The 23,306-nt window shown below is 38.3% G+C and overlaps 1 protein-coding gene across 50 annotated transcripts in view; it reads right to left on the bottom strand.

The window, feature by feature from the left end:
- Window positions 1-11,237: 11,237 nt before the first annotated feature.
- The window catches only part of SORBS2 (sorbin and SH3 domain containing 2), a 332,515-nt gene continuing 320,446 nt past the window's right edge, over window positions 11,238-23,306 (bottom strand). For 47 of the 50 annotated variants that reach the window (XM_070599028.1, XM_070599033.1, XM_070598998.1 and 44 more), the window contains 3 exons: window positions 18,781-18,830; window positions 15,089-15,195; window positions 11,238-13,403 (listed from right to left, as the gene is read on the bottom strand). In XM_070599028.1, the coding sequence (XP_070455129.1) occupies window positions 13,342-13,403; window positions 15,089-15,195; window positions 18,781-18,830 (219 nt within the window). In that variant the 3' untranslated portion in view covers window positions 11,238-13,341. The remainder of the gene's footprint in view (window positions 13,404-15,088; window positions 15,196-18,780; window positions 18,831-23,306) is intronic. The other 3 variants (XM_070598993.1, XM_070599000.1, XM_070598991.1) reach the window with 1 other exon arrangement.

The raw sequence follows: 23,306 nt of genomic DNA, 5'->3' as shown, positions 1-23,306 counted from the left end.
TGGAGATAAAATTTTAAAATAATTATTTTTTTTGCTTTCTTGAGTCAAAAACCTTTACTGCCCCCTTCTTCCCTCAGCATTTATTTAAATATGATTTTTGTAGGAGAAATGTCAAAAGACCAAGGTAGTATTCAACATGAATATTATGTGATTCAAAAACAGAATGATGTAAGCTATTGTCTTGCAAGCTGCTTTTTGAGAAAGGCTTCCTGCTTCCCTTTATCAAATGAATAACTGAGCATAGAGGGCTCCATTCTGAGTTTTTTCATAATGCAGAGAAGACACCCTGCATACTTAGCTGGAATAGCGGGGAGGGAGGTAGGGTATAGTGGAAGAAAAAGAAAAGCCGGATCATATTCTGTCCTGGGAAATTGTGGAAAGATGGAACAGGAGAGAAAGAATGAAGAGAGTGGAGTGTCTCTTGATTTCCCCTCTGGAGGCATATACTTTAAAGTGAATTAACTTCAAGAGCAATCTGGACCTCAGCGACATCAAATAAGAGCGATATGGTCAGGCAGAAAGGGGGCGCCGAGAGCTTAGCTTTTCCAGGCTGCCCTCCTTCTTTATCTGATGTAGGTGCAGAATTGAGGAGCGAAGGAGCTACAATGGTACACACGATGGCAAGGTGAGGTGACCCCAAAGCAGAGGCTGGGTGAGTGCTCTGCCAGAAGGCTGGAGGAAGGCCATGGCAGATATTCAGGAGTCTGTGGCCTGCAGGAGCTAATATGAGGCTGAGTCAGTCAGGAAGTGATGATTCTGACCAAACCAACGGAGATCAGATCACTAGTTGTACCATCTCAGATTTCAGCCCTGAAGGCCAGGAGACACCCAGGAGACAAGGGACACAGTCCTGGAGACCGGAAGAGGTAGAGAACATCCTGCCCAACACCCCAGATCTCTCTCACCACCATGAAGATATTAAACTCTCTTTCTTCCCATTCACCTGGGAACTATCTTGGAAAGGAGGCACAGGAAGGGGAGCTATTCTGAAAGACCAAGTGTTTTCATCCTGATGAGTTATTCGTTCCTAATATGAGTGCTTAAATCTTTGGAATGGATTGCATTGATAGGATTAGAGATTTAGTTAATTTTACATACACACACACACACACACACTATATATATATGTTTATACATCATTAAATATTTTTCCACAATGCCATTTTTAAACAAATACATGATATTTTCATAGTAAAAAGTGCCACAATTTATTCAATCGTTCCTCTATTATTAGATATTTAGGTTTTTTATAATTATTTGATGTCAGAAATAACATGAATAACATGATACATATTTGTAGCTAAATGGTTGAACGTATCCATAATTATTTCTGGTGAACAAATATATATACAATAAATATATAGAAATAACTATATAGAGTAAATATATAGAAATCATATTGTTGGATCAACAGATATACAATATTTTAAAGTTTTTGTTGTGAATTGTCAAATTGTCATCCAAAAATTCTTTCAATTTATGTTCTCACAAACATGGAGTTGACTTTGTTGCATGGTTGTTAATTTGCTAGTTGAAAAATTATAACTTACTTTATTTTATTTTATTTTTAAAGATTGGCATCTGAGCTAACAACTGTTGCCAATCTTCTTTTTTTTTTTTCTGCTTTTTTTCCTCCCCAAATCCTCCCAGCACATAGTTGTATATTTTTAGTTATGGGTCCTTCTAGTTGTGGCATGTGGGACGCCACCTCAACACGACCTGATGAGCGATGCCATGTCCACGCCCAGGATCCGAACCAGTGAAACCCTGGGCCGCTGAAGCAGAGCGCGCGAACTTAACCACTGGGCCACTGGGCCGGCCCCCTACTTTATTTCATTTTTGATTCCTGGGGTTGTGTAATCATTCATATGCTTAGTAGTTCTGTTTCTTGTGTCTTTATCTTTTTAAAAAATTGTCTCTTCATTCCCTTTGTTTTGTGCTATACTCTATTGAACATCCCATGTAGGAGACTGGACTCCCCATCTGGCCTCTAGCCATTCATTCCCATTCCCACCCCAAAGCAGGCTTGCTAGCCTCAGAACCAGTGTTGATGAAGTTCCATTTCTTTGAGATCCAGATCCAGTTGCCACTCAGTCTGCTGGTATTTTTCCTGAAATATTTCCTCTAAAGATTTCAAAAACAGTTAGAAATGGAAGGATCTTGGTGGTTCAGTGGATTTTCTCCATTTTACCAGTGAGGATATTGACATCTTGGCCATTCCAGAATTTCTCAACGTCACAAACCATATGAGGGCAGAATTCAGGGCTGCATCATACTGGGCACCCATCAGTCCGACTATGGTTTCTGCAGCCTCCATCATAGACTAGATCTCTGTGTTGGGACCATCAAAATAGCTAATGGCTGGCAGCACTTTCATTTATCTGCTTTGTTCTCTTTCTTTTTCCAGCTTCTAACACTGTTTTTATGTCACTTCCTTCTTAAGAACTGATTAGCTTACTACAAAAAATTACAATACGTGTTTCATACAATACAATATCTTCTTTGAAAATCTTATTGATTTAAAATGTGTTATTAAATGCTATGTTCTGATTGTCCTCTTCAAACACCTTGACTCTAAAACTTGGCCGTGTAGCTAAAAGGAATATCTAACAAGTAAATTCAAACGTTTGATGCTAATTAGAATCAGCTAAAATGATAACTTCAAAAGGAGAAGGAGAGGAGAAAACTAGCCTTTATCTAGTGCCAACTATGGGTTAGATTCTACTTGTACGTTTTATCTCATTTACTCCTCAAAGCGTGATTTTTTACTACTCATTTTATAAGCTAACTGAAGTTGTTACCAGTTCAGACTCACTTCCTTAGAAACTTAAGTGAGTCTGAATTAGAAAAATACGCTTTTCATACTGTTTTACAGGACTTGTGTTGGCAAAGCAAGGCATTCACACTTCAGACTTTTTCTTTCTGTAAACTCTATTCCAGAACAATCTTCAAAGGATATGTCATCATCAGTATCCATACACAGTCAAAAAGGAGACCTAGACACATTTCCATTTGAGGTTTACGTCATGGTCATTGTCGTTACTTTAAGTCTTTTCTTGCAGGAAAAAATGGCTCCTGAGATAGGAAGATTATTCATGACCCCATTTAAAAAATAGGTCATTTCATCTATGCATCATCAGCGTTGAGAAGTTTGCTGTGGTTTTCAATACAGCTGTCTAGCAGTTTATCTTTGGTAGTGAAAGAAATACTATGCCCATTAATCCACGGGCAGATGTCTGCTAAGCTTGTTGTCATATCGTCTGACAGCTGACCAAAGGCATAACTGTGTGTGTGTTGAGGGACGTGCGCTGGATGGAAAGTCTAGATAATACCAGCTTAGGGTTCATAAACGTTTTGAGATTTCTCCATTAGAAGAGAGAAAGAGAGAGAGAGAGAGAGTGAGGGAGAAGGAGAAGATGGTATTTTAGAGGCCTCATTATAAATAATTTTAACAAAGAGTACCAATGTTCTAGGGAGTAGGTCAAAGATAAGTTTGTTAGTTCCAACTGCTTTCTGTCTGCCAGTAATTATCTTTCTTTAGTGAAGGGTTAGGGGAAAAATGCCAATAATTCTAGGGAGAAGCCTATGCACTCAGCAATTCTGATAAGCTGTCCAACAGCTGTTTAGTTTGTACAAGAGCAGACTTTGAAAGGGGCAATCTTGTTTAAAAAGTAAGCAAATCTCATGTCCCGGGTCTGGTCTATGGTAAGGTAGAAAGATTTTGAATAGCTTGGTCTGTGTGTGTTTTCTTTTGTTTTAAATTAAACATGCTCTATTGATATTGAGTCACCAAGATGAGCTCAGTGAAATTATCAAAAAGAGAGTCATGTCTTGCTGCGTCAACAGCTCTGAGTCTCAGCCCCAGCACACTCGGTTGAAATGTTGGCGGCATTCAGTCGGGAGTCTTCAAGTTAGGATGCCTTGAATGCCGAGTCTGAGTGGAATTTTGGTCTTGATATCCTATTCCTTGTATCAAAGCTCATCTGCAGAAAAAACCAGTGGCACTGGCTCAGATATAGGCTAGTGTCTTTGAGCAATGACAGTAAAAAAGTGCTGCTGGTTGGTATTCATTATAGACCCAATAGAATCAATATTTATGCCAAACCAATTTTGAGACCAATTTTACTTAATATGATTAAAGAATAGTGAGTAAGTCATTAGAAAAAGTATACTGACTCCTTGCCATTTTGTCCATGGGAATTTTTCTGAAATAAGTATTATCTATAAATTCTTGAGCTTATTCCTCATCATGGCCTTGTCAATCCTTGCACGCTAAGGAAGAACATTAATATTTCATGATTATCCAATGAACAACTTCTGATATTATTAGCTTTAATTTTCTATCTTTTCATATTTAGCACTGCCCATAAATATATATATCTTTATATATACATGATATATGTATTTGTATACTCAGTAGTGAACACAGTTAGTTGAATATTTCCATGTCATCCTCCATCCTTTGTGGAAGGGAAGCTAGCAGACTGCTGACACTCCCTTTGGAGGCTCTTCTGAGTGTGTATTTGAGATGACTTCTTGAAGCAAATGACTGAGGACATATGGTGAAACAAAGTAGATCGAGTAGTCTGGTCTTGTGGAATTAGGTGCCAACTAGAACTCTCGAAAGAGTCTGAGGGCCTAAGGCATCATCTGAAGAGATTCAGGTATCCATTTCCTGTTTCATTTTTGCCTCTTCAGCTCACCCTTTCCAACTTGCACAATTATAATGTAGAAACTTACTGGGCCTCCCATTGAGAGTGTAGCCATCATGGAAACAGCCCTGGCAAAACTTGAGGACCCAGAGTTCTGAAAGGTTAACAAGAGAACAATCCAGAAATCCCTGGAGCCTGTGGAGATACGAAGGCTTTGGATAGCTTCTCGATAGATTCCATACAGACAACTTCAGCCACCAAGATGAATTCAGCAAATTTGTCAAAAGGAGATGGTGCTTTAATATCTAGTCTTATCTTCTAAAGATTCAGTAAAATGCTGTTCAATGACCTAAGATTCCATGAAGTATTTTATTCCTGAACCTTCCAAACTCACTGGAGGTGCTCATCAGGCTCTGATTAATGTGCAGACACATGAAAGACAATGGAGAAAGTTAAGATCAAAGACAGGGATTCATCTCCCTGTGAGGGATAGTGCTATAGAGTCAGATAGAGCCTCCGCTCTAGGGTGCCTTGACGGCGGGTTTCCTCGTCTGTGCAAGTTTGTGCATAATTAACGAGTAAGAAGACCTTGCTACAGTTTTACCTGCTGGGGACCTAGATTTTTTTCCTGCACTACTGAATATAGCACTGGTTATTTTTTGTTGAGGTGGCTCTGTGTGTGTGTGTGTGTGTGTGTGTGCATGCACGCAGGTGAGCGGGGTCTCATCTCTGTGAAGGCGTAAGCTGACCCACTCAACAGTTCTCCCCTGCTGTATCTTGATTTTATACACAAATTCCACAATGAGGACAGGGTTGGGAGAAGGGACCATTTCAGTCGTTGTCACCTTCTGGAGCGAGATATTTCTCCTGCATTTATCAGCCACTGAGAATTGGGGAGTGGAGAAGGAGTGGGTGGAGATGAGTGGCCCTGAGAGAAGGACTGTGTTATTTCCCCAGGGCTGCCATAATAGAGTACCACAGTCTGGGGGACTCAAACAACAGAAATGTGTTGTCTCACAGTTCTGGAGGCTAGACGTGCAAGATCAAGGTGTCAGCAGGTTTGGTTTCTTCTAGAGGCCCCCCTCCTTGGCTTGTAGACAGCTATCTTCTCCCTGTGTCTTCACATGGTCTTCCCTCTGTGCATGTCTGTGTCCTAATTGCCCCTTCATATCAGGACACCAGTCATGTTGAATTAGGGCCCACTCATATGATTTCATTTTACCTTAATTGCCTCTTTAAAAGCCCTGCCTCCAAATACAGTCACATTCTGAGGTCCTGGGGGTTAGAACTTACACATATTAATTTTGGGGGATACAATTCAGCCACCACAAGGACTGAGCTCCTGGTTTGTGTTTAAACACACAGTCACTATTACTGTAGATGTTGACTAGAGATGAGAGTATTCCCACTCTTTTATTCACTGGGAACACAGGTGTGACTCTCATATTGCAGGTGGTGGGAGTGATTCCCCATTGGATGGCCCGAGTTAAGCCTATGGAGGTGGCACAGTCAAGGTTCTCACAAGGAGCCCAGGCTAGCCCTGTCCTGAGTTCCCTATGGTCTGTGTGTCTTCTGGAAAGAGGGGGACTCTCTCTTCTTCTGTGGGACCTATGAACAGCTTACTGATAACTGAACTCATCTCACACACTGGCCCTTGACACACTACACTCTCTGAAATCTGCTGTAGGGGAGAACAGACTCTTTGCTCTAGATAGGCTTGAGCATCAGACACAAACGCTTTCATGGTGGTCATTTTGCCCGTGGAGATTTTCCACAGATTCATGTTTATCTATAAGGACTTGTTGAGTTAGCACCTCATCAAACCTCACCTGTTATGTTACTCCTTCTCATGTGTATTTGTTCTTCCCTCCAGAATTTGGGAGGGACTGCTTTCTGCCAAACGATCTGGATTTGCCAGCCGTAGGGAGAATATAGAGACCATGAGGGCTAAGATTCTCAGCTCTTTAACTCTGGATTTTAATAAAATGATTTACCGTATGATTCTCCTAAGTAATATGAGTTCCCCTGGGGCAGGAGTTCTGAACCTCAGCACTATAGACATTTTGGGTTGGATAATTCTTCATTGTGAGGACTGTCCTGTGTATTGGGGGAAAGATAGCAGCATCCCGGGCCTCTATACACTAGATAACAATAGCACCTCCCAGTTGTGACAACCAAAAATGCCTCCATACATTGCCTAATGTCCCCTGGGAGAGGGACGAAATCACCCTGGGTGAGAAGCACTGTGCTAGTACATTATAAAAATCTTTTAGATCTAACTTTTCTGAAATATATCTACTTTCAAAATAAATTATTGTTTGTTCTTTCAGTTTTGATTCAAAACTTGTGCACTCTACTAACCCCCAGGACGGTTTGAATGTTGCATCCAGCTGCTCTGCAGTTTATGTATTTCTCAATTTAATCTCTCTCTTCCTTTAGCCACTCCTTAGCTGTAAAAAAGTCTAATGCACATGATGGCTTTGGTAGGGAGATAATAAATATTATTTTCTTTTCTCTCTTCATCTCGTCTTTCCTTCCTCTACCAATTCCTCAGATTGCAACAGATTTTCTAGCCTAGTGGCAATTTTGTAATTCTTGCTTCTTGGTTGTGAATTAATTGCATATTTGTGAATCCTGGGGATAGATTGACTTCAATCTTTTTATAAATTTTGGTAATGTCAAGTTGACTGGAAAACATGGTTTATGCACTTTTTTTCAGAGTCCTGCTTAGTATTAAGTGCAGATTATAAAACCAGTTCAGTATGATCCCACTTTTGCCGACATACTACGCGCGTGCACACCCACACACACACACACACGTGTGCATGTGCAGGACACACTCTGGAGGGATATGTTCCAGAGTCTAATCTTTACCCTAAAAGGGACTCAGTAATTCTATCTTTCCTCCTTTTGCTCATTTATATTTTTGAGTTTTTCCTAAAATAAGTGTTTGTTGCTTGTGTAATTAAAAAAGAAAAAAAATGCTTTATAAAGTCAATCTGAAGCTTTCTGTAAAATCAGTGCAAGGTTTGACACTAGTGTTGTTAACGGTAACACTGGTGTTAACGGTAACAAGAGTTTTGTGTGAAATGGTACTTATTTTTGGAAGACACCAGCACCACTGAGTCACCCATCGTATTTTAGGGAAAAGGATGAAACAAGAAACCCCAAAGGAACAGGTGAAGATTTGCTAGGCAGATTTCTGTCTTGTACTGAAAGTTTTTTGGGTCAAGATATCTGTACGTGCATGAGCTCAGATAGAACTTTCCCGAGCTCTGGCGGGGCTGAATTTAGCAGTGAGCTAACGCTCAGGGGTCACTTAGCGAGTCATCCAGCAGAGAATGGCTAGTCTATCTGGGGCTTTGTATATTGAAAAGATGTCCAGTAAGCACATTGTGTTCCTACAGCGTGCTAGGCTTGCCTGTCTGCAAGTGGCTCAACAATGCCAAGCGCTTCCCCAAGCACCACCAACTGCTGAGCTGGCTTAGAGGCAACAGCCTCCAGGGCCTTCACGAATCACGGCTCATGGGCAGGCTCATGGGCAGGCTCATGCTCAGTGAAAACATGTCAATAATTGAAATGATATCTTCACTAGTTACTGTGTGCTTTTAGAAACCAAAGTTAGCTTTCCTCAGGGAAATTCTATTGGGCCGGACTGAGCATGTGGCTCTTTCTTGTCATCCTGTGCACAGCAAGAAGCTGTTATGAATGGCTGGCTGTTCGTGATGGCAGAGTTTCCAAGAATGGTGAGGAGGGAAGGAGGTAAATGGATGCAGCTGTTTAACTCTGAGTGTACAGTTTGATCAACAGTGTGTTTGGCACCAAGCTTGGGTCGTTTAGAAGAAAGAGTACAGGATTGGGAGATAGATACACCACGTTTGGAATCCAATTTCCATCGCATATTTTTGTATTAACTTCTCAGAGCCCCAGCTTCCTCTTCTACAAAATGAGCACGAAGCAGATTTCCTCTTAGATTTGTTGTGAGGATAAAGACATGGAACATATGTAAATTACCATCTGGTATACAGCAGGCATACACTATTCCTTTCTCTCTAGTCAGTTTCCAGGCTTGTTGCTGACAATTAGCATAGACCAGGGGGGTCACAGGCTTTTTCTGTAAAGGGACAGATAGTAAATATTTTAGGTTTTTTGGGCCAGGAGGCAAATTGAGGAAATTATGTACATACTTACATAATGAAGAGAAAACAAATGTCTACAAATTTTTATTGATATTATACGATATTGATAATATAAGGTATTATAATAATAAGGTAAGGTTTTTCTAATATAGATCTACTGATGAAAAGAAAGGGATTCTTTTTTTGGGGAGACATTTCACTTAATTGGGGTTCAAAGTTAGTGTTCCCTATCATCAGACTGACTGCCACTGTTTATCTGTACAAAGCATTCTTAACTTGCAGGCCATAACAAAACAGGTAGCAGGCTGAATTTTGTCCCCAGGACATAGTCTGCCAATCTCTGGTGTAGATCATTTATTAATAATGCCGATCTCTGCTTGTGCTCTGACCCACTCATCCATGATGAGTAAATAATTTGAAATCATAATTGGTACCTAAAGAACTGTTGGCTACAATCTGGAAAGCAGGATAAAATAATTAAATCTTTAAATAAACGGGCTCTTGAAGTTGACTGACCACTTAGTCTATTTGATCAAATAACTCTTTAAAGGATATCTCCTTTTGTGGCTGAAATCTGGAAAACAGTAGGAAGAAATTAACAGGCCACACAAACTGACCACCTATGCAGAGAGGTCATGCAGTGAATGGTCATGGAAACAGACAGTTACTCAAACAGGTTCCTTCTGCTTTCCATCAAATAAGAAACAGACACGCCTGTTTTTAGTGAGGGTGTAGCTAAAGGAGGGAGTAAAATTTGACATAAAATGTCAGAGGGGCCCTCCTGCTGTCCTTCCACTGACCTGGATGGCCAGTTAGTGTAGAGATGTGAGTCCACAGTAGATAGAGACTGAGGAGTAGAGACCTTGCCTAGGGAGTTCACAATGATCTTACTCCACCTATTAAGGGGACTTCAGGGGCATAAATGAGATGCATTAAGCAATTTTTGGTGTATAATGATGAGTGTGCATTGAGATAAAATCAGGTAAAATAGGTTACTAAGCATTAAAAAATTCTGAAGCAGGGGCTGGCCTGGTGGCTTGGTGGTGAAGTTCACGCACTCTGTTTTGGCTGCCCCGGGTTCACAGGTTCAGATCATGCATGCAGACTTACACATCACTCATCAAGCCATGCTGTGGTGGTGTCCCACATACAAAATAGAGGGAGATTGGCTCAGATGTTAACTCAGAGACAATCTTCCTCAAGCAAAAAGAGGAAAATTGGCAATGGATGCTAGCTCGGGGCCAATCTTCCTCACCAAGAAAAAAGAAAGAAAGAAAGAAAAAAAATTTGAAGTAAAAATAATTCACTATTCCATCGAGAAACCTGGTATCTACAATGAGGAAGCATGGCAGCAGGGTAGAACTGTGGCTGTAGTTGCTCTGGATTGTACAGCAGTGCCCACATGGCTGTGACAAAAGCCTGGGCAAGCTGCAGAGCTGTTTAAGGATTCCTGAGCTCAGGGCTTTGATGAAGCTGCTGCTGGATCTCAGCAGATTTCACAGAGAAGCATAAATGATTAATTCTCAGGTGAGACAAGGAAATCCAGATTTTGATGCATGTTTTTAAAAGAACAGATTTGTGTTTTCAGAGTGTCGATCATTTGGCAGCAGATTAACTTGAAGAAAGAAATGGCAAGTGACCTCTGAAGACACAAACAAGCATCCCAAATTTTATCAGATTTAGATTTACCTAGTTAAATGACCTACAAATGCTCTGATGAAAATAGGAACAAGAGTATCATGCGGCATATTCTTCACACAAAGGCAACACATTTTAGTGGAAAGCTAATAAATAGTGGAAATTACCCAATGGAACAGGGGAGATCAGGGTGAATATTAAGGTGAAGCAAACAGACATCTCTGATAACTGAATTGCCAACAGAGGAATGGACGTGTTTCTGAATATGTGAGAGATAGATATGGAAGAGGGTTGAGATACATAGATCCAGATGGAACCAAGGTGTATTAGAAAGGATCCAAGTAGGAGTGTTAGCTATCTACTGTTTGTGTGGGAGAAAGGAATGACATCCAACCGTCGCACATAATTTGAAATTCTTTGAAAGCTCGTGGGCATTATCAGACTCTGCCATGCCAATGATGATAAAGCTTTTTAGGGCAAGGACTTTAAAATGTAAGATACTTGAATTGGGAAAGTACTTACAACTTCTCATGATTAACTTCTCCTTGGGAAAAAAAAGAGCTGTTTTTGAGGCCGAAATATTTTAAAATACGTTGTTTTAGCTGAAGAGCAAATCAAAGAGTACTTAGCCAATGAGCTTTCAGGGTGGGCTTAAAAAAATACTTCTCTGAGCTGATCCAGATAGATCTTTTCTCCATTTGTATGTCCAGAGAACACAGAACAAATGCATTTTCTCTTAGTTGATCTAACATGTTGGGTAGAAATACACAATTCACTTAAGGATAAATGTCAAAAAGAAAAACTGAAGTATACTTCCAAGCAAAATTTATTAGATATCTATTCAAGAAAAACACAATGACCTTTGCTTGTAAGAATTCAAAGTTAATGACCTGAAAGCCAGGTAGGAATATTTTTCCTTTTAAAATCAGATACAGAGAGTAGAAACAGTAATTTTTCTTAAATATGACAGGCAACAGATATTGAAGTCTTTTCTCATAATGGCATCAAAGATAATTATTCATTTATCAGCAAAGCTGCATGCAGGTGATCTAATTTCAAACCCAAAGCCTTTAAAATGTAAAGCTGGTTGTGAACCTGACAGCAACCAAGGTAGGCTACTCAAAGATGTTTCTTTACTTCCTTCCTAATGAAATTCCTCTGTAATCAATATTTATGTACATTTCAGTTTGGCTGCTAAGATCTTTTAAGTTCATAAACTTTTGCATAAATGCTTTCTTACAGAATCGCACTATCAAGGTGGGTTTATGATCTGTGGGATAAGTGAAAGATAATCTGCTGAAAGTGTTTTAGCTTAGTTTAGGTGAAGGATAAAGACCAAATTAGGAAATCCCCCTGTTTTCTCAACAACTAAATAGTCTGTACAAAAAGAGAGGGAACATATATACAAAATTCTAGAGTCTACGTACATTGTGAAAAGATCGATCACCGTCCACAGAAGAAATGCCATAAAAAGTTTTATCTATAAGGTGCTCAAGATCCAAAGATGAAGAGTTCTTATGCAAAGTCATAAGAAATACAAAGCTAGTTCTCGGGGTGTGTGTAATTCAGGCACTGTTAACCACGTTAAATCTTTCAGGTCCCAAATGTCGTTTCGTAAATTTCTACTTCAGGGCAGAAAATAGAACCTGAATGATTTAACATTGCCTCTAAAAAGTGCCTGGTCTACTCCGAGGAAATATTTTACACACACCAGGAAAATCAGGCTCAACATATTCCTGCCCTCGAATGTAGCCAGGATTCTGAGTTCCATAGAAGAAAAATAATTATCATAGTAAAAATAATTGTATTGATTATAATCCTTGCTAAAACCAGCCTTAATACTTGTGATGCTTCTGAATTGCTCTATTTCTATAAAATAATGTGTGGGATTCTTTTACATTTCCATAAAATGTACAACATACCATATGGATTGTCTCTTCTCATACAATCTCAAATGTATGTGTGTACACACAGTGAAATCTTACCTATGAATATTGCTTACAGATACTTTCAAGTGTCTATGTTAGAATAATTCTTTGCACCTCTCACTAACACTGCTTTTATTAAAATTTTCTCAGATAAATAAAACACTAAGAGCTCATTGTTCATGATGCTGATTATTACATTTTAATATAAAATAGCAATGCAACTTTACAACACAATAGTTTTTTTTTTGTAGTCTAGCTAAACCTCTTATATTCTCATGATTATGACCAAAGGCTCTGATTCATTTACTGTTTGCACTTCTAAAAAGTACAAAAACAAAACAAAACAAAACTGCAGGAAAAAGAGTCTTATTTGAAAACTCACATTCAATCAACAAAATCACACTCATTCGAATTAACTTCCCTACTCTTGCTTTAGATTTTGTAATCACTGTGCATATTACAACATAGTATAAGTGCAGGCAAACGATAGCTGAAGTATAGTTGTCATATCGTGTAAACCAGGACACTAGGCAAACTCGTGAAAGAAAAACAGACTGCCAAGCTCAGAGTGTCAAAATGCAAACCACAGCATTTAGTAATAAACAATCTTCTGGTTGCCTGAGGGGAGAGCATCTTTCAAAGGGGACCAGAGAGCCTCCAAGACACGCTTTCTTTTTTCGCCTCAAATACTTAACCCTTTTTAAGGATAATGATTTTCTTTCTGATCCCACATATTGACTCTTCAAAGTGAAGAGCAGAAAGCAGGAATATACACTTTCACGCGGAAACAAGTCTGCCAATCTCCCCACGGCTCGGCAGGGACAGTCACTGTGCTGGTGGTTTGGTGGCAGGTGGAGATGGTGTTGGTGGGTGACTTCTACTGGAAACCGGTAGGCATGACAGAGGGAGGCCTGCGGGCATCTTTCAGGCAAGGTTATGCAGATGTGGTGCTGAAAATCGGCATAAATAAAGAGGGAGAGTGATTCACAGCCTCTTGACATAGTTTCCTGGAAAAGTACCAAAGAATTTGGTTCTTCTTGAGGTTCCTGAAAATAGAAGCAATAAGTGAAATTAACAGCAATGAAACATCAGTTCGTATAGATGGGCTTGAAAACTGTTCATTTACAAGGCTTCACTAAGAGAGCAAGCATGGCAGGGTTTGGAAAAGAAGAAATCTCCCTTTAAGACAAGAGGAAAGCAAAGTAAGCAGTTTTATCTATACTGCCTGAGGCCTTCTTTGCCTCTTAAGCTTACACACTGGCTTCCATCACATCAGGCTAAACCAAAAAGCTCAGCCTCTCTGAAGGGAAAGCCAATCCTGCTGAGGAGGGGGATGGTGGCACCCGGTCCCCAAGGCTGCTAGACACGAGTGGGGAACAGAAGAAGACAAGCATTTGGGAAGCGACATTTTCAAGTACAATCTTCTAAATAAGGACGAGGCTAGTGGTGTGATAGGATGGACTGGAAACACACAACAACAAGGCTTGGTTCAGTGAGCAAGAGGTCTCACACCTTCTCAACACAGGCGTAACATTAAGGAATTATCGGGGACACTGTCACTACGGAGTTTTACTATCTCATAGAAGATCATGCCGAATGCCACACCATTCATTTACCAATAGCCCTACCAGAGTCCTTCACAAAATATAGAAAATTTGAACAATTTACAAAGTCACTAAAGAAAAAAAAAGACCCACACTATTTGTGGACGGGGGTTCTATCATTGGGCATGGCTTCTAATTCGAGGAGTGGAACCAAATGCACACATGGCCATCATTATGATCGCCTTTGGTTTCAAATAACATAATTCCTTTGAAATGTTTTGTAAAAGTTAGTGCACTAAATTCTTCCTTAGGATTTCCAGCTCAAACAGAGTGCACAGGGTCTCTAAGTTTCTCATTTACCCTCTGGAACTTCCTGTCTTGACTTGAAGACTGATTTTCTTTTTTCTGTGTAGGTAAGCCATTTTATTCTCTTCTAAATGGGGAATTGACCTAAACAGAGGTAGAGGCTGTGGCTGCAGCTGTGGCCTTTGTTATTTAATATTTCTCCACTGACCGCCTGTCCATAGACAGCCCTCATTCCCTCATCTTTCCATCTCCTCCAGCCTCCTAAGCCTTTATTTCTTTTTTTACCTCCTTCCTCTGTGTCCTGTTGTATGAAAGGCTTGTCTACAAATGTTTTCTCAGAAAACCTGTCGTCTTCTTTTAAGCTGGTAAGAGTGGGAGTGTCTTTTAAGTGGTAAGAATGGAACTTCTCTCTACTTCTACCACAATCAAAGCTCACGTGAATCACTGGCCTTTTAGGGTACCTCCACCAGACCTAGTAAATGGGGGAGCTGCTCACCTCATCTCATTTTCTCAAATTATACCCTCACTGCTGACAACTAACCTTCTCCGCTGACCAGTGTATCAATGTTTCTCAGCTGGGGAACGTTGTTGTCATTCTTAGATCTCAATCTTTCCTGGTTGGTGCTATTTAAGGAAATTTTCTTCTCTCAGTTGAATTGGAAATAAAACTGGTGGAAAATCACATATACCTGGAGCAGTAAATACTAAACTATATTAAAAACGCAGTTGCCTTGGGATTGCTAGCGCCTATGAATGTATGAAAGATCAAAGGCATTATGAAATCAAAGAAAGCTTGGCCATGGCACCAAACCATGCAAGCTGAGCAAACACGAGCAAATTATACAATGGCCAAATGTGTCTGAAAGGAAAGGTACACATACCCACGAACCATCCATCATCACATTTTTCCATCACATCAATGACATCACTTTCTCTGAGCTCCAGCTCATCTTCATTCCTAGGAGTATAGTTATAGAGAGCCTGAAACCTTAAACAGGACAAACGGATGTGTTTTAAAAAAAATCTTTACATCTTTGTGAAGCTATACCAGATAGTACAATATTCATTTTACTTTTAACATTTCTATTGTTATTAACATTTTAAGTTAGGTAGCATAAGTCTTTGGTGAGCATGTAAAGTAAATAGACATTTTTAGACTTTCATGCAAATTAGACCCCTCTAATAGCATTTCAAAACTACAATGAGGAATATTCGTGGAAGACTGGAACATCCGTGAGTAGGATTAAAGCGTTTTAACTTTTATAAATCAGACTTGCATTTCAATTGTCCAGTCATAGATATCACTCAGACATTAAATAACAGGACAGAATATAAAAGAAGTGATATGTGCATTATTCAGCTATATAAGAACAAGGAAGAATTAGAGTTTTAGCTGGTCATCATTAGAAGCAAAGAACTGTGGCTTGCAAGTTGAATTTTCAAATGATTCTAAATTGAGATGTACAAAATGTCTCAGACACGTGTCTTCTAAATCACTATGTGAGAGTTGCTATAAAGGAGAAGGGTATTTTTTACCCAGAGGAAGTCTTTAAAGCAATTTAGTTTCAGAGTCTGAATCAGTGTTTTCTGAAGATTTAGAATTTGAAACTCTGAGGTAATTCACCTATGAAATCAAGCGGATTCACTCCATGCTCAGTCAGCAGTGAGCCAATTTCAAACATTAGATTATGGACATAAGTTCCTTTCCAAAATGGGTCCCAGAGAAAATGTATTTGACGTAAAAACTCTCTCTAGAAATAATTTTATCTAAAAAAGAATTACTTACAGAATGTTACCACTTTCCTTTCTCTGTCTGAATTCTTTGAGCACACATATTTTGGTGACATTGATCAGTAAGGAATTCAGACATTGAATTTGTGGTAATAAAAGAGTGTGGATTCTAATGCGTGTTAACACGAACTGCCATTTTGGAAAGTGAAGACAGAAGTTCTAGCAGCTGAGGAGGTCAGGAAGCATTTGATAGACAGTTCATATGAAAAGTTGATATTACTACTAAAATATTACCAGTACTGTCAGGGGAATGTTTAAAAAAAAAAATCAGTGAATTTATTTCTGCCACTTTTCATAATAGTTATGTAATTCTACCAATGTAAGAAAGTGAGAATCACATTTCAAGGTATTTTAGAATTTTTAAAGCCAATTTTAAAAGGTTGATAATATTGAATACTGTTCAGGAACAAGAATGATTTATTTCTAATTACTTTGTTCAGTCAAGAAATCATATTTTGGTAGAACAAAACAATTCTATCACTTGAACTCAAACATCACAGTTCCATTTGGCTTCCCTCCCTGTCCGTGAGCTTTTTCAGTCTGGGGGACCTGGACAAAGTTGGCTTTGTTGGGTGGGGGGTGTCTGGGAAAGAACTAGTCACATGTGGTGCCTAACACCTTCTCCAGAAAACATTGCTCTCCCTGGCCTGGTACCATAGCCTGAAATTCCAGCATTAGACATTTCTTCCCTTGTTAATATTTTGTCCTCCTAGTAAACCTTTTCAGCCACTTGTACTCTTTTGAGATTGGTCTTCTCAGGTCTTTTGTTGAGAAAGGATTCTGACCGTGGGGAAGGGCAGAGATAGGTAGCCAGAATCCCAGAGCAGTGGACAAAAAGACAGGGAAGTGTTGAATACCAACATTACTTAACTTGGATGTTTGCACGGGGCCAGCCCTGGTTGGAGTGGTCAGATTATTTTGTTGTTGGCTTTAAGGATTTGATTTGAGGCCACTCAGGTGAAGGGATGGTATCTTTGGTGGATCCCCGGGGAAAGTTGATTTCACTATAGCTTCTTTTCCAATTTTACGTTTGAGGGAGAGAGTCATCCCTGGGCTGCTAATTTGGTAGAGATATACTGCGTCTCTCACTTTGGGAAATAGTGATTCTCTGATTGATTTTTTAAGGCTTCAGTCTCCACCCAGGCACATCTCTAACCACTTATGGAGAGAGGACTATATAAGGCCACAAACCCCAGCTGCCTGAAGAATCTCAAGTTCCCAAAGGCTAAAAACCCAAAATTGGCATGAACTCCTAATTCACTTTGATATGACAAAAACCAGTGTGCTTGCCAAAATTTACTTACCATTCTGGTTTAATTAGACCAAAAAAAAAAAAAAAAGGTGGGGAGTAAGGAGTTTCTTGGAAACAAAAACAAACCTTCAGGAAATCCTCCTGCCTCTGTTAGCTTTCAAGATTAGTGTTGCACGACAGGAAATGCAGTTGAATTACAATTAAAAATGCTGTTTTGAAAGATGTGTTGGTGAGATGAATGATGGTGGTGGGGTCAGGATGCCTCACAAAGAAATTTCTCTTTTAAATAGGGTGTGCTCAGCCAAACTTGAAGCTCTCTCTGTAACCTGCAACTTTTTCTATAGCATATTTTACTGTAATTCTGAATTACAGTGACATCATAACGTTATGTTCCTATTTTCACTCAAAATCTATTTTCTAAATGAAAGAGATTAAGTGACACCCCATAATCCCCCTAATTGGGGTTGCAATCAAACAGACATTTAATAAAGAATGTTTTATAATGTCCAAAGCAGGATGTTGAAATTTGCCTTCTTCCAACCTGTAAGCTCTGTGGTTTCGTAAACACTCAAATGACCATGATTGGGGGAATTAACTCCATATTACATGAAACCGTGCAACTTAACATACCCATTAATTCATAAACTCCTTACAAGCTGCTTAAAATAATGTGCTGGTAATGCAATAAACCTAAACAGCCCTGGAACTTATTTCTTGTGATATGATCCTGTCATTGCTGGTGTAAATAAGAAAGCAAATCAAAACTTTAGAGTTACAAATGATATTTAAAGTTTTTTGAATTAAATGAAATTTTAAATGATTCTTACTTCCAACCTGGTCTTTTCATGATACAGGCTTTTCCTTAACAAGAACACCTTTCTGGCTGTACTCAGGGAGAGCCATTCTCAGGTGAGAGATGGTTTCTGAAGTGCATGCTTTTAGCTAAGTGCCAGGTTTAGAGGAGTGAGGAGAGAATTAATGGTTGATTTGACTGATCTGTTGGAAAGGAGAGGGAATCTGAAAGCATGAAAAAGCATTTAACTGAAAGACAGTGACTGTTTCAATATTGCCATTTTCAAAGGTCCTTCCAGGAATGTAACTTTGGAATGATGTTCCTAACTTATCACTTTAGGTCTACTTTGACATTCTCCTGGTCTCCAAATACGCGTGAAAACAATGTTGGAACATTCTCTGTGTCTTTAAAGCTGTAGTTACTGGAATCTATATGGTGAGTAGAACAGAGAGACACAGATTCATAAATCTTAGGAATCAATAGAGCTTTGGAGGGCTTTTCTAGTGCATAAACTACAGTCTTCTCCACAAAATCATGGGTGTCTTTTTAAAATTAGCTTCTGCTACCTATTATGAAAGATGGAGACTATTGCAATTCCTCTTAATTTAGGAGGTCTCACGTAGTTACTTTGATCTCTTTCACTTGCAAAGCTGTACCATCCTCTCTCTTGGTACATCAGTTTTCCGTTTTGCGGGTCAAGGTTAGTGTTGAATTTAGAAGATAAGAATAATACTTACGGTTCCCCCCCACCTTGAATGTTTTCATGAGTAAACACAGGACGCTGTGGCTGAAATGAAATGATTCTCAATGTAATCAATGTTTAAACTGGTACTAATTAAAAGATAATTTGGATAATGGCATGGTACTTTTCTTGACATTTAATATTTCCTGTTGTAAAAAACCAAGAGGAAGAAAAAAAGCCAAATAAAGGGTTTCTGCAGGGTTCGTAATTAAGATATTTTGAAGGGTACTTTAAATGAAATCAAAATAACCGAGGTTCAAATGTTTTAAACACATCTACAATCTCATCTGCTCAAGCTTTAAGGAAAAGTCAGAGTTTAGTCCCATTGATTTTTCAAAGGCCAGGAACATGGCAAGAACACAGACACCAAACCACCAGAATGGGAACTCTGGACACCTTCATACAACCTTATTCTTCAGCGTTTTCTCAAACAAGCAGAAAATAAACCACATTTAGTCTAACGGCAAAGTATCCACATTCATTCTAATATGCTTTTCCTTCACAGACAACATTTTCACATACAGTACAGATGAGAGTATCAATAGTCAGACATCCCATGCTACATTTGAATTAACATTCTCTGTTCTCAATGTAGAGAAAACACATGCATTTTTAAAAAGAGAAAACAGAGAACTTTAAATAGAATGTAACAAACAATATCCAGGTAACACGTAACATTTTACCTTAGAAGAGAAATATTGGTAGAAATTCCCAGTGCACTGAACTCTCAAAAGAGTTTCCTTTCTTTTTAAACTAAGCATCAAGACCAGTATCTGTAATAGATACTTATAATATTGGAAATGACAAGCCTTAGCATCCCATACATCCACATAAATATTGCAACGATTGAAAGTTAGCACATTTGTTGAATACGTAAACTCAATGTAGTTTATACTAACTACCTAAATGTTACCTTTCAGAGGAAAAGAAGCATTACAATTCATTCACAACACATTTCAAAAGCTTTCTCTTCTAAATGACGGTTACATGGTGAAATGAGATAAATCAACTAGCGTGGCAATTGTAAAAGTGACTCTTTGATGATTCCTGAATTAGTAATCCTAGTCTTTAGACCGCAGGGCCCACTCCTGGATCCCAGAGTTATGAGTAGATCACTGACAGGCTGGGAATCCCCACCCCCCCGCCCTGCAAATTGTCCATACAAACCCCACTGGTCCCAGATTGGATGGGGAGCTCTGGGGTTCCTTTCAATCTCTAAGTCCCATAACCTGCTCCATTCCTGAATTCTTTATCTACTCCTCTCCATGCTGTCTACCTAGAATAAGGAGACCAGACATTTATAGTACTAAAACTGTCAGCTTTGAATCTATTCATTGGAAGCGTTTACTAACAGTATTCTTCGAATTTTCACTCAACAGCTTGTGCATGGAATATATAAATTTAAGACTAAAGAGTAGATAAAAATTATTGGACATACATATGACTTAAGAGTATAGAATACTTTACTCCTATTAATCAATATAAGATCACTAACAATGTGTCTGTTATTAAAAATATAAAATATACTATTTTAAGAATAATTAAGACTAAGCTGTTTTCTAGCAATTTTTAAGGTCCTTTAATTCAACATATTATTAAATCATTTAAATATATAAAAAGAGGTAAATATAAGTCATCCATAAGTCTACATCCTATTACATTTCTTCAAGTTCTCATCCAATCATATATATGTAACTTTCATGCAGAAATAAGATTTGTATATATCAACTGCTATTAACATTTTGTAATAATTTTCCAGTCTTCTTTTCTCAGTCTTTTTTCATTGTAAATCACTGCAGAATAATATTCCTTCACATATGTGTATATATGTTTTTTAGTTGTCTTAACCATTTCTCTCTCTTTTTTGTTTTTGAAGTTAAGAGTGGTCTGGACTTTTTTTAGGAATATAAATAACAATGCTATAAATATTTTTATACAAAGAGCTATTTTCTTCTTTTGAACTAGTCCAGAGAACACATTTCCAGGAGTAAAATTTCTGGCCAAAGATTATATATTCAAGTTACATGATATTGAAAATGCTCGTGTTAGTCCCTCAAAAATACTACATAGAAAAACATAACTTAAAAAAGTCTAAAAGGCCATATTTCAGACCACTTACCAAGATAATTACGGTTCTCTCACAAAAACAATCATAGCACCATTTACAGTGCATAACAAAGCTATAAATAAGAAAATATTACTTGTTTTTAAGAGACAATATTTTGTAAAATTTATTTCACTGTGCTCTAAAAATGATGAGCCTATTTCCTCATATTTAAACCATTCTAATATTTTTAAGTGGAGTAAAAGTTTTTACTTTTACATCATGGTATCCAGTGCTTGGTAAAACTGGTTGGTCTGATTTCATTGCTCCCTTATGTTAAAATGGGAATATGACTTTAAAAATCAGATGGTTACTCAATATAAAATATTCTACTTTTTAAACCCACGTATAACCTTTTAGTTATTGTTATTACAATTCTATTCGTTTAATTCCTTCAATTCAACTCATCTCATTAATCACTTCAGTGAACCATCCCTTTGACAATTACAAAAACTGGGCTATTGCTAGAAGTATGTGGCTCCCTTAATTCCACAGTCCTTTACTTCTCAAGAACTTGTGTTCCTGGCTGTGCCAGCCAGTAATGTCTTTGCTTGTACCAATCTTTCCTAATATGTCTTTTCTCTTCCTTCATATCCTTTAAAAAGACCTCTGCCCCACTTTTTCTGAATCATCAATTTTCTGCACTGTTTACATAGTCAGGCCAGAATTCATCACAGCTTTTATTAGAAATTGAGTATTTATTATAATGGTGAATTTTAGAACTTTCCTAAGGTTACTTTCAACAGGAATCATCTCCATGTCAATGTGGATAAGTAGGAACCAGTTTTGAGGAAAGATGACCAGTTACAGTATTTGAATTAATTTATTTTAAAAGTATTTGGCCAATAGAAGAGTAAGTAGCATTAATAGTTACTTATGAGTAGCATTAATCTGTCTGGGATTGGCATTGACTATATAACCTTGGATAGGCACCTCAAGCTTCCTTATCCATAACATCAAGATGAGGATTAAGATCTTGACCCTCAGGGAATCCATAAAGGACTCCATATGTCCACAGATATATTTCCTCTGTCATGCAGAGATGCCATCATCAACCTTGCCCATTCAGTTGTCAAAGAGCTGTGACAACTGACATTTATGGGTTAATTCTCAAGTGTGTCAGTCATGTGAAAACAACAGTAGTAATAATTCAACTTCACTTTGAAGATCAGTAAAACTCAAACACAATTTCTTAATATCACAAATAGGTAAAAAGAAGAAAGGGAATTATAATTTGGCTTTCATTCTTTATTGCAGAGAAGATTGCTATGATGGAATAGATGGCCTACGTTGGTTAAAATCAGCGTCTTCATTTTGTCCTTTAGGCTAGTATTTATGTCTGTACGGATACTCAAGCCAATTATTTTAGGAGACTATCTTGCCTTTTCCACCCTGGTGTTATAACTCGTCCGCACAAACCTCGAGAAAACGATCTGTAGTGTATCTGCACTCTATTGCCACCTAATGGTGAGCAGTGGCAGCAACATGTGTAAGACTGCTGCCTTGGGTCAGTTCTCGCCAAGTTCCTTCAGCCTGGGTTCATTGTGGAAGGATGTTTTAAAGACCACAGAGCGATGTGGAACAGATATTCATCTGTTTGTATGACCATGTTTTTCCCTTCCCACGTTTTTTATTCTTGAGAAAGGATCACTCTTTAGCCGCCAGTATTTTTGGTCTGTGTTCATTTCTATTTTAACTATCTGCTCAGGCATTTCTATTACTCATAACTTCTTAGCAGTTTTGCAATAAATATAGAACAATATACATTTGTGACATTCAGAGAGGCTCACATGAACTCTGAACTTAAGAAGATGGTTTTCAGGTTAACAGATGCCAGACACCGCGCTGGAAATTTTGAGCGAGAATTAGATCATGCTTGTATTGCCTTGATGAGTCTTAAGAGTACAATAAAAATGAGAAAATCCAATGAAGCATCGTGGTATTTTCATGAAATCTTAAATATTTAACCTTTTCCTTGGCCATGTAACAAGCATTTTTTTTTCTCGTTTAGTGTAGTTATTTTTTAATGTTGTAAAAAATGGATACAAATGAGACAGGTGTTAAAGAGATGCTAATTTTTAAAGCCAGAACCAAATCTCAAACCACTGATCATAAAGGAAACTGGTTTGAAATATCCTAGAATCTCTGGTATCAGTAAAATATATACTTCCCTATCTCAGATGGTGAGATACAGTATCCAAAACCCATCTATTTATCTGTGCTTCTGCAGAGGCATCTCCGGAGGATTAGCTATGTCTAATATTAGGTAATTCTCAAGGATTGACTATTATTTTAAATACTAATGTGGAAAAATCTTTAAAAGAATTATAAGCAGTTCTAGAGTTCTTAAGTCAATTTTTTTCCCAGAAAATTTTAGCTGTAGTACTTGCCAACCAGAATTAGATGAAATTCTCTTA

This window comes from Equus przewalskii, chromosome 28 (genome assembly GCF_037783145.1).
Source record: "Equus przewalskii isolate Varuska chromosome 28, EquPr2, whole genome shotgun sequence".
Classification (NCBI taxonomy): Eukaryota; Metazoa; Chordata; class Mammalia; order Perissodactyla; family Equidae; genus Equus; species Equus przewalskii.
This window is presented reverse-complemented; position numbering and strand designations above follow the sequence as displayed.